This window comes from Podarcis melisellensis, assembly GCF_964234715.1.
Source record: "Podarcis melisellensis genome assembly, chromosome: 5".
In the NCBI taxonomy this organism is placed as follows: Eukaryota; Metazoa; Chordata; class Lepidosauria; order Squamata; family Lacertidae; genus Podarcis; species Podarcis melisellensis.
Window position 1 is genome coordinate 92,475,261 of NC_138537.1, and position 12,793 is coordinate 92,488,053.

General features: G+C 43.0%; 1 protein-coding gene across 1 annotated transcript in view; it reads right to left on the bottom strand.

Moving 5' to 3' along the window:
* FGFRL1 (fibroblast growth factor receptor like 1) overlaps positions 1-12,793 on the bottom strand; it is a 165,988-nt gene that overhangs the window by 78,501 nt on the left and 74,694 nt on the right. Inside the window, exon 3 of the mRNA XM_081911793.1 lies at positions 6,902-7,174. Within this exon, the coding sequence (XP_081767919.1) occupies positions 6,902-7,174 (273 nt within the window). The remainder of the gene's footprint in view (positions 1-6,901; positions 7,175-12,793) is intronic.

Below are 12,793 nucleotides of genomic sequence, written 5' to 3' on the forward strand. Positions count from 1 at the left end.
TATTATTATTACTACTACTACTACTACTACTACACAGAGGATGCGGGGAAGACAGCAGGGATCTTGGTGCTGTGGGGAGGAACATAATACTAATACTAATACTAATAATACTAATACTAATACAAATACTAATATCTTATCTGTAGTGGTTTACAGGTTGGCAGGTGCTAGGAATGAGACGTACTTGCAGCGCAAGCCTAAACACACCAGGGTTTGGAATGACATGAGAAAGGCAGAGGTAGGAAGATGGAGAAAAACACTGTTAAGTACCCGTCCTGAGAAAGGTATAATTGCACAGAATCAGTCTCCTGAACTTTACCATGAACTACGGGTCTACAACTGTGTCTGAGTCAGAAGTTTCTGACAGCAACTAAAGAAACAGGTGGCGGGCCCTTTGCAGACAGATGGAGAATACTTTTATGTGCCCTCACCATTTATTTTTTTAAAGGGGGGAATCCACTCCACGTTTCCAAAAATAGAAAAAGGGTTTTTCTTTGGGAACACTTCCTGCAAGGGTCTTGACTAATCTGAAGTAAACAACAAACACAGCTGGGAGTCAGGGTGATGGGGAGAAGAGGCCTGGGTGAGGGTTCTAGCTGGAAGCAGAAGTCTTTTTCCCCTGTAAGAGTCTGCAGAGTGAGACTGAGCTTGGGAAAGGGAGTGTGGAGGACTGAACAATGGGGTGACTGAGAAGTGTTCAGTTACAGGAAAGAGAGTTCTGATGGGCATTAGCTCTAACTACTCAACAAGTGAACTCATTGACAGAACTGGATGAGAAAGTGACATAAAATGACAAAGGACCATTTTCCTTCCACAGAGATGCAGGGAGGTCATGAAAGGGACTCTGAACAACCAGAACTCGTGGCCAGGTGACGGAAGAGTCCCTCGTGGGAAAGGGTGGTGACATTTCCCAGAATACGGAAATTTAGAGTTGATTAAATGATGAGTGGAAGATGCTTGCTAGAGGAAGCCCTTTTTGTTTCGTTCCCCAAAGTTAATTAATAGCCATCAGCTTGCCACAGACATGGCAAAAGTCACAGGGACTAATCAAGACAACAAGATGGTTCATGGCTGCTGCTAAGGGTAAAAGGTAAAGGTAAAGGGACCCCTGACTATTAGGTCCAGTCGTGGCCGACTCTGGGGTTGCAACGCTCATCTCGCTTTATTGGCCGAGGGAGCCAGCGTACAGCTTCCGGGTCATGTGGCCAGCATGACTAAGCCGCTTCTGGCGAACCAGAGCAGCGCACGGAAACGCCATTTACCTTCCCGCTGGAGCGGTACCTATTTATCTACTTGCTCTTTGACATGCTTTTGAACTGGTAGGTAGGCAGGAGCAGGGACCAAGCAACGGGAGCTCACCCCATCACGGGGATTTGAACCGCCAACTTTCTGATCGGCAAGTCCTAGGCTCTGTGGTTTAACCCAGAGCGCCACCCGCGTCCCGCTGCTATGGGAGGTTTGGCCTAAACCACTATAGCTTGCTCCGATTCCTTTGCAATGCCACCATGTTCATTTCCAAGAAGAAAGCCAAAACAGACACATCTTTTGAGGGCGTATGTAGATTGCCATCTGAAACAAGTGTCTTGGTTACACGAACTACAGTTACCTATTATGTCTGAACTAGGAAACTAGAGTTGATGTCTTCCAAACGAGCTAGGATATAAAGCCATGATTTAAAGTTGGCTTAATATCCTGGCTTGTTCAGAAGCTGTTAACCAAAGATTCTCAGTTCATTCAGACATAACAGGAAATGATAATATTCTGGCTTGAGTATTGGGAAGAATGAAGGAGCACAAGGCTTGTTCAAACCTTGCTTTATTAAGCTGCAATATAATAGTCTGAATGTGGCCAATGCATTAGAAACAAAGTAGCAGCTCTGCGTTTTTTCTTAAAACTGTAGTTTTATTCTTTTTCATGTACACAAAGTGAACTATTTACAACCACCAGGAGGAATTTCAACACAGAAATGCTGCCAAAACACTGAAAGAAAGCAACCCCAGTAAGTAGAATTATGTATTTCCATAGCTTCTCAAAAGTAAAAGGCTTCGTCATCCCAGAATGTCCTTCTACAAAGATCCATGTGCACCAGGTATATATGTCATGCTCTGCAACCCTAGCATATTGAACAAAGCTGGCCCATAAGTCAGAAAAGCTGTCCATCTGCCCTCCGTTTATCCATGCATGTTTTGTTAACTGTTCCTTCAGTGCCACCTGCAATAACTATTGATGCCAGTTCTCTTAGAAAGTGTAGACTTAGCTTCGTCCAATGCTGGGTGAGCTGCTACCACAAGAAAAGTCAGAAATTCTTTATAATGGATATATGTTGCTTCCACCTCAAACAGAGATAATGCTGATCTAAGGTCAACCCAATAATTTTTCCTGACTAAGATAAAAGCAGCAAATGCTCCCCCCACACTACCCCCAAAATGTACCTAAAGCCAGCCAAGTTATTGTGGAACCTGCAGCAGAAAATCATACACGCACCTCCCCACAACCCCTGGCAATTAAAATACAGGAACAATAAAATAAATAGCCATCAATACATTGCTCTTTCATGGCACCTAAAGCCAGCTGTTTCACTCTGCCAAAGGTATATTCATTGAACAGGATCAGAGAGTTTCATTCTTACCTATTTTTGTTTGCTTTTTAATTTGTTCTGAAGTCTCAAAATTTTTGTTCCATTGGTTCTGGACAAATAGCAAAGGCCAAAACTGAAGCAAATCCATGCAGATAAATGTTTGCTTAGAAGCCAGCAGTGTAAACAGAGATGTCAGATGCCACCTACATTTCTCATTTCATGTGCTTCCACAGCTTTTTAATACTAAAAATGATGTTTTGAGATACCAAGTAATGAGATCACCAGAGACCTGTCATACAGACCATCTTTTATGCACACAGAAGACATTTTGGGCTCTAAGTATGTCAGGAAACATACTGAATAAACAAAAAATGGCGGCCAAAGTATCTCTCTGTGGGTATATATGCTGAATCTTATTTTTTAAAAAAATAGATTCTTATTACAAATTTTAATATATATGCCAAAGTATCAAAGATTGTACTTCATAGAACTTGTAAAATACAATCAAGCAATAACCAGTTTAGCAAGAAAAGGCTATTTTGAAGGTAATGTTGTGCACAGTAGACATTGTACTATTGCCTTCAAGAGCTACACTTTTGGTAAAATAGGAGCTCTAATAAACAACATTCCCCATCAGAGTATTTAAAGAGTTAGGTGCTTTTGTGGATGATATCCTCAGCTGCACTCTGCAGATGAAATACACCTACACATGAATTCACAAACTGTGGTTCTTAAGGACGGCACATGCCCTGTGGATGACTTAGGGTAAGGCAACGCGTGTCTTGAGTGAAAGCACTTTTGCAAGCTGCAGACAAGAAGTAAAATACAACAACCCAAGCATCACTTAAGATATTATTGCAGAAAGAGGCAAAATTCCTTCAGGCTCCTGAAAATGGTTACATTCTCTGTACAGAAACTACTTTTGTAAGATAGTACCTGCACGGGCAAAAGGGACGCAGGTGGCGCTGTGGGTTAAAGCCTCAGCGCCTAGGACTTGCCGATCGAAAGGTCGGCGGTTCGAATCCCTGCAGCGGGGTGCGCTCCCGCTGCTCGGTCCCAGCGCCTGCCAACCTAGCAGTTCGAAAGCACCTCCGGGTGCAAGTAGATAAATAGGGACCGCTTACCAGCGGGAAGGTAAACGGCGTTTCCGTGTGCGGCTCTGGCTCGCCAGAGCAGCGATGTCACGCTGGCCACGTGACCCGGAAGTGTCTCCGGACAGCGCTGGCCCCTGGCCTCTTAAGTGAGATGGGCGCACAACCCCAGAGTCTGTCAAGACTGGCCCGTACGGGCAGGGGTACCTTTACCTTTACCTTACCTGCACGGGCTCTTCATTTTTAAGCGATTAAAGAGCTACATATTAGGGCCTCTGCTTACTTTTAATACTTGTATTTAGTTGCTGAATGACCAGTGGTATTAAAAGAAAAGAAAAGAATAAGAAATAAGCATTCAGTGGCAGCTGAAGAGAAGAGCTTCGTGCAAAGATTTTTATGCAGAAGATATACAAAATATACCGCACCACTGTTTTTCTGGACTACAGATGACTCTCTAGCAGGGGATGCCAATTGGGGGTCCATTGATCCTAAGGAATCCATTTAGGGCAGGCATGTCCAAAGTCCATTTTGGGGCCTAATCCAGCCCGCCGGTCGGTTTAATCTGGCCCTGTGACAGTTTGGCCCTCACAGCCCTTCACTTCATCAAATCTGGCCCTCTTTGAAAAAAGCTTGGACACCACTGATGTAGGGGGTCCGGGGCACCATTCACATACCAAAAACTACAACAACTACAACAAAGGTATCAAAAATTTTCAAAAATGGCTTGGCTTTTGAAAAACAGGGGGGCCGCTGTATATAGCTAATTGGGAACCGCTGCTCTAACAGATAAGCAACTCTTGTACTTAATCATTGGAATGTGAATTTGGATTAAAAGCTGTCTCTTCGCTGTAATTAGCATCCAAAACCTTGTGGTAAGCCACAAAACCTTTTAAGCTCAGCTATGGGAGGAAACTGTACATTCTACTTAACACTGGTTTTTGGTTTAGCTTACAGGTTTGCTTGTGTTTTTTTATTTTTTGCAGAGGTAAAGAAGAAAAGGATCCTTGGATTGTAAGGCCCTGAGAGCAGATGGCAACAGAAACTACGTAAAAACAGAAGAATGGAATATAAGCATTGCCAGTTCTCGTAAGAAGGCTAATTCAGTTAGAAACGTTAGAAATATTCAGGTGTTTTAAAAAGCCTGGAGGAAGTTGGATGAGAGAACTTGTCACAAGTTCCTTCTGCACCTCATGTGAGAGGATGGGTGCTTTGTTGAGACTAGAGGAGATGTACAGTGGTACCTCGGTTTACAAACTTAATCCGTTCTGGAAGTCCATTCTTAAACCAAAACCGTTCTTAAATCAAGGCGCGCTTTCCCTAATGAGGCCTCCTGCAGCCGGTGCCCTTCCACCGTTCGGATTACATTCTTAGATCAAGGTAAAGTTATCAAACCGGGACACTATTTCTAGTTTTGCAGAGCTTGTAAGCCGAATCGTTCCTAAACCGGACTGTTCTTAAACTGAGGTACCAATGTAATAGAAACAGATCTGCATCCTGAGATCCAAAAGAAATGGATTTATTTCCCATCTATTCTACAGAATCCTAGGGTTTCTGAAATAGGGGTTGGTCCTGGCTCTCACATCATCATGTACTGTATAAAAAAATAATATATCCCAGAACTTCACACAAAATGAGTAGCTTTCAAAAAAGGGCATTTTCCCTAACACCCAGCCTTTGCCACATGTACTTTAAATGTGGAGTCAAGTGAAACTTTTGTAAGCGCCAGACAGTCACCCCTTGTGCTCGCTTGGAACCCCTGACAGAAAATATAAACAGAGTTTAAATAGAAACAGCATTAGTGAGCCACAAATCTGAGGCACCAGGAGGAATAGTACTTTCACACAGAAACTATCCAAGTGAGTGGTAGCTATTGTACAAACGAGAAACACGTTCTAGAACACTGAAGAGATGCTATTTTTAGCAAGGATTAGCTCAGACAGAAGCAATTTACCTTGTAGCAAGTATATCAATACCTAAACCCATCAGTCTCCACCTACCGTATTTTTTGCTCTATAAGACTCACTTTTTCCCTCCTAAAAAGTAAGGGGAAATGTGTGTGCGTCTTATGGACTGAATGCAGGCTGCGCAGCTATCCCAGAAGCCAGAACAGCAAGAGGGATCGCTGCTTTCACTGCACAGCGATCCCTCTTGCTGTTCTGGCTTCTGAGATTCAGAATTTTTTTTTTTCTTGTTTTCCTCCTCCAAAAACTAGGTGCGTCTTGTGGTCTGGTGTGTCTTATAAAGCGAAAAATACGGTACATAGTATTAGGTGCCATTTTCAGATGAATATTATAAATCATCATAATCTACAAACTGCCATCACTGTGCATGGCCCGTTTGATCAGTTTGAATCAGCTTTTTCCTTTATGAATTTGGATGATCAAACCTATGCTCTCCCCAAGGGGATGATTTCTGAAACAGAGCTAAAAAATCTGTTTTCAAGAAGAAAGGCAGGTCACGAAGAGAAAAGTTATTTTGCAAAGATGATGAGAAAAAGAAAAGACTACAAAGAAGGCTTTATCCAGCTAACCTAACCTGGATCTGGTCCCAAATTAATTTGGGGGGCAAAGCTAGTCTATTCAAACCCTGCCACTCTGTGTTCTCCTTTGTGGCTGTAGACCACCTATGTCTTCATTCAGAATATTATGGTGAAATGCACAGGCAGAATAGATTCTCCCCACCCCGTATTTTTAAGCCACCAGTAAAACTTTATAATATACATAGCTCAGTTGGTAGAGCATGAGACTCATGGGTTCAAACCCCACATTGGGCAAAATATTCCTTCATCACAGAAAATGACCCTCATGGTCCCTTTCCAACGCTACAATTCTATGATTTATGGCACCTGCCGCTATTCTTGACAATAATGGTAGCCCCCTGCCTTGCTACCCAAGGTGAAACATGGGTTTGAAGAAAGAGTTGTTTTGAGAACAATTATGTACCAGCAGCAACCACAAAGGCTGGTGTGACCTCCCCTTATCACTCAACCTTTCCTGTGTGGAACTCGCTGTGATCAGCTATTATTGCATCACTCCCGTCTGTTTGCAACCTTTGGCACAAGGCTGGCTAATCTTATCTTGAAGCTGCTGGCTGCAACACAGAGACATGCAGCGCCGCAAACGCTTGTAAATATTGGGACAGACTAGTTTAACTAGAGGCTGGTAGATTATTTACAGAGCAGATTTGCAGCCCTCAAAGGCTCACATCTCTGAAGAGCACTCTTGGTACTCACCAATCACAATCAGAGTGTAGTTCACATTCATGCTGCCAAAACCATTGGTGGCTTTGCAGATGTATGTTCCGGCATCCTCGCTTTCCACTTCTTTGATTTTCAACCCTTGTTGGAGGACCCTGAAGCGCGTCCAACCACTGTGGATGGTTCTTCCATCCTTCATCCACATAGTAAGGGGTGGGGGGTCACCCTCCACGGGGCAAGGGAGCTTGATGGTTCTTCCTAATCTCACAGACTGCCGATGGATCACTTTATCAGAAATTCTGGGTGGGCCTAGGCAAGGGAAGAAAGAAAAGAAAAGTAACATGTTTAACTTTCTTGATTAAAGTTTGAGACACTGTCAAAGAATACGACACTTTATATGGACTGTATAACAATAGTCTTTTTTGGGGGGGGTGAAACATGAGGTGCCAGTACGCACATCTTGATAAATGGTAAAATTCCTCTCCCACCAATCTTTTCTCCCTGTGCCCCCTTCCCATATCTCTGCTGAATTTGTGGTAACCATTAAAAAATGATGATAAAATCAATTTGTAAACATTTTCTAGATGCTTATTAAAAAAAAACCTGGAAGGAAAGTGGGATACAAATGTAATAGTAAAGCAATTTAATTAATAACAGGCAGCAAACAGCTAGACAAAGTTATAAATGACAAACCTGAAAGCCAAAATTAGTAACAGCGTTGGCAGTTAAAGCGATACATTCTAGCCTCTTGCATAACATACTAGCTTTCTGCATGCAAAGAGCTGCTGGAGAGCATTCAAAGAAATAATTTCCCCAACTTGCACCCTAAGGTGATGAATTTTCTCTCATTGAAGAGAAACAAGAATCTAGTACTCAACCAGATGGTTATGAAGCGAGTCCATTGTGCTATGTGATGTTAAATATTAGGACACCATGGAACAAGTACAGGGAAAAACTGAGCACAAACCCAATGTTATATTCCAAAGGTTTTGGAATGCTCAGCTAAACGCTCTCTACCACCCTTGAAAGGACTTGAAGTTCAGTTTGGTAATGCGTTTATCTTGGCATTTGCAATTTTAACAGCAACATGTTCCCAATCATATTTCCAAACAAAATAAAATGAGATGTCTTCCAGTAATTCATAGATTCTGCACTCTCATACGCAGGTGTCCAGGACCCAGTACTTCAGACAGCTGATGCTTTCACTCCAGTACCCTTTATGCCAGGGTTTCAAACATGCGCCCTTGGTTATGAATACAAAGAATAATAGAATTGTAGAGATGGAAGGGACCCTGAGAAACATCTAGTCCAACCCATTGCAATGCAGCTGACCCATATGGGAAATGAACCTGAAACCTTCATGTTATCAGCACCACCCACTGAGCTATTCAGGCTGAGTATATGAGCCTCTTGGGCTTTTCGATCAGAAGGTCAGCGGTTCGAATCCCCGCAATGGGGTGAGCTCCCGTTGCTCGGTCCCTGCTCCTGCCAACCTAGCAGTTCAAAAGCACACCCCCAAAAAAGTGCAAGTACAGTGGTACCTCGGGTTACATACGCTTCAAGTTACATACGCTTTAGGTTACAGACTCTGCTAACCCAGAAATAGTACCTCAGGTTAAGAACTTTGCTTCAGGATGAGAACAGAAATCGCGTGATGGTGGTGCGGCAGCAGCGGGAGGCCCCATTAGCTAAATGGTGCTTCAGGTTAAGAACAGTTTCAGGTTAAGAACGGACCTGAGGAACGAATTAAGTATGTAACCAGAGGTACCACTGTAGATAAACAGGCACCGCTCTGGCGGGAAGGTAAACAGTGTTTCCGTGTGCTGCTCTGGTTTCGCCAGAAGTGGCTTAGTCATGCTGGCCACATGACCCGGAAAAACTGCCTGCGGACAAATGTCGGCTCCCTCGGCCAGTAAAGCAAGATGAGTGCCACAACCCCAGAGTCATTTGCGAATGGACTTAGCTGTCAGGGGTCCTTTACCTTTTCATATACACAGCACATATATAAACAAACATCACCAGTGGGTATGCAATTTTCAACACCCCAGGCCCAGAACAGCAACTTACCACAGGGATGTTGGCCTGTTCTCCGATTAGCACAGAAAAAAATATATCAGTAGATTTGGGGACAGCAGCATTTTAGTTTACTGCGAAACACCAAAAGGGGTCACAGGCAGCAAAAGTGCCAAAGTAAAATGCATGCATTAATTTCTTATGCATCACCCTTCCCAAAAAAAGCGTACAGCTGGATAAAGAGATAGATTTGGCAGGGAATATTTCAGTAGCCATATAAGGAGTGGAGACTGATGAGCTACAATCGAGGCCTAAGCGCAAAGAGGAAAACTCAAATGCAAAGGACAGGAGGCAGAAAGGACAGTGAGAAGAGAAGAGAAGTACTGATGGAAGAGTTCAAACTATTGTCTATTCCCGGGCAAAAAGAACAGGAGCAAATGTCCTGTTGGTTCAGAGAGACTTGAGAATCTGTGGTGGATATTACCCGAGCGAGCAACCTCCTAGAAAACTCCCGCAATGGTGAAAAAGTAGGAAATGGAAGGATATGTGCGTGGAAAGCCCCACACGAAGTTCCTAACAGCACCAAAGGGGTGGGGAGGGATACAGAGGGGCAGCAAGGGGACAGGATGGAGGAGATAGAAATGAGAGATGGGTGGTGCTGTAGCAGATTGTCCTGGAATATCCCCATGGTGGCCAGGCTCACTGAATAACATTGTTCCTTGGAGTGATGGCTTGAAAGCAATGTCTTATAAAATATTTTCAGGCGTATTAGTCTGGGAGTGGGACCAGGTGGAGTGTTTCTTGTTTGACAACCGCTGAGCAGCCTCTTCGGTCCACTTAGGGACCTAAGGGCAGGGCTGCCAGAGGCAAAGTGTGCACTTGGGAGCAAATTTCAAGTTGCACTGATTATTTTTTTAGAAAAAGAGAGAGAGAAAACGTACAGAAAAATAATGAAAAGCCATTTTTTTGTATCCAATTAGTGAAAAATATGGTGCCATAATAATCATCATCATCACCATCATCATCATCATCATAAATATTTATTTATACCCTGGACTACCCAGCCAAGACCGGGCTCAGGGCGGCTAAAATAAAAAGCCCACCTGTATCTCCCTCTGAATCAATTTTAGCTGAGCTGCATTTCAATATCAGAAGTCAAACAAAAAAGAGTCATCCATTTAGGTACAAAATGTTATTAAAAACGCAAAAACTATTGATTATGCCAGATTAAACAACAAACGATACCCTAAGAATCTGGAATGGTTTGGGTATTTTCAAATGACACTTGCTGTTCTGAAATATTTAAATGCAATCAGAATGTGAACAGAATTTGAAGAAACCCTATTTTTAAAGGAAAGAGCGGATTATCTAAGAATTTACCATTTGTTAGGCTGTCAGTCAGTATGCTTTTTACTATGTTTTTACCACTGATGCTTTGTGTTTCTAATGCCGTACACCGCCCTGAGATCTTTTGATAAAAGGGCGGCATATAAACTGAATTAACCACAAGAGCAATGTGAATTCATAAGGGCATTTGTAGCGAATAAATCAGTTATGACAACTTTTGTTTGTTGAAGTACTTCAGATCACACACACACACACAAACACACATACAGAGATAAATGTGCTGATGTAATTCCCTTGCATCGAACTACAAGCAACTGGAATCCCCATTCTGTTTGGATATAAAAAGAGATCAGGGATCCTACACCTGTCCTACTGAGCAGCTGAGTTATCTTCAGTTTAGATCCCAGGGCAGAGGCTCTTTTATCAGATATCATTGGGGGTGGGGGCGGGGGGGGTGGACTTCTGGCTGCTACCCTGTTAAAACCTTAAAAATATACAGTTGTCTTTCCCCTTCACTCCCTTCCCCCTACGTTGCCTCAGCAAGTAGACTCATTTCTTAGTGACAATATAAATTTAGAAAGCATTCATAACCGTCAGGGAGGGTTGATTTTAATTAAGTCATGGTTTAAATCACCCAGGAAAAAATTCTAATTGGAACCATTGACCTCCTGCCCCTCTCATATTTTATTTTTGTTGGGTGGGGTGTTATTGTCTGAGTACAAATTACCATTTTGTATTTGTAGGTGCGCTGGGGGTGTTTTTTTGCCATCGCCACTTGTTTTTCTTCTGGGAAACTAATGTTTTGTGATACCCGCGGCAAGTTTCTTAAGATTTCAAAATGTGCCGCAGGCCCAAAAAGATTGAAGGCCTCTGATATAACCATCAAAATACACTATCTGAAGAAGTGTGCATGCACACGAAAGCTTATACCCAGAACAAACTTAGTTGGTCTCTAAGGTGCTACTGGACAATTTATTTTATTTTATTTCTATATTTCATCAAAATACAGTGATTCATGAGCAGATAACACCCCTTGCTCTGAGGATTATCTTGCACTGACACTGCAGAAACTCCAGGCTCCAGTTAAAAGCCTCTCTCTCGCTTTCTGCAGTTCTTTGTAATTAAGATGTTGGGCTGATTAGTGGTAGTTTACAGATGGCTGGTTGGTTTTGTTTTGTGCAGTTTTAATTATTTGTCTTATCTGCTTCGTTATTGAAAGCCATGCTGGAGTTGTAAGGTAAAAGCTACAGTACAAGTTTAATTATTTTGTTGCATAGTTAATTAATGTTTTGTCTATTATAATATGCCAGATGTACTCTGGAAGCTAGCGGCAGATAGTAAACATGTCATCGAAATCAAACGAATTTCTACTACTCAGAAGAATGTTGATGTGCGATTTCTTATGTTCACATTTTAAACAATATTTTTACCATTTTAGAATCTAGTACGTGTTACAATGCTTTTATAGAAAACCTGTTATTGCCTGGCAATTTGGGTCCGCGCAAACAGAAAGCAAGCTATTTTTTTTGTTTCAATCACGAATTATTCTTGCTTCTCTCCATACAGATAAAAGAACTTTGAGAAAGGGCTTTTGTTTGGAGGGCAAAGAACAAATGGCTTTGGAAGAAGAGCTTAGCCCTTACTATCTAGAACAAGATTTTGCCCAGGAGATGGCAATTAATTCGTTATCAAGAGTATCTAACTAGTCTCTGGGGTTGCGTGCTCATCAGCTTCCGGGTCATGTGGCCAGCATGACTAAGCCGCTTCTGGTGAAACCAGAGCAGCGCATGGAAATGCTGTTGACCTTCCCGCCAGAGTGGTACCTATTTATCTGCTTGCACTTTGACGTGCTTTCGAACTGCTAGGTTGGCAGGAGCAGGGACCGAGCAACGGGAGCTCACCCCATCGCGGGGATTCAGACCACCAACCTTCTGATCGGCAAGCCCTGGGCTCTGTGGTTTAGACCACAGCGCCACCCTTCTTAATTTACAGAGTAGATAAGAAACAAAAGCAAGAGATTGTCCAGGTGGGCTTAGTGGAGCATGTGCTGAGATATAGGGTGGTCCCTGCTGTTCTGCCCTTGGAAAGGGCTGCCCTTCTGACTATGGATAAAAGGAGGAAGAGGAGTCACCACAATGCAGATGTGTGACGTCACATGCAAACACCTGCACGTAGTGTGTGCAATGTCACAGGCACTGCATGCAGGCATGTGCGTGTGACGTTGCATGTCCACGTTGCGGCGGTGGGCACCCAAAATCCTGAGGGCGAGATAGAGCCCCCAACACATGCTGATTTGGACAGATGTTTCTGTGAAGCCATATGTCAGGCATGTCCAGCTCCCAAAAGACTGAGATCTACTCCCACTATAAAAAAAAACTGATTGCTATCTACCCATTGAATTGACCAAAGTTGTTGAGCTTTTTTTGGGGGGAGGACCCAAAGTTGTAAGTTGTTGAGCTTTTCGCGATCAGCATGTTTAACATGCCTGCCATATGTGAATCAGCAGAGCAGGTCCAAGGTCTCAGAACACAAGCACAACCATTTTAGGGACTCCACTCTGGATTGTGT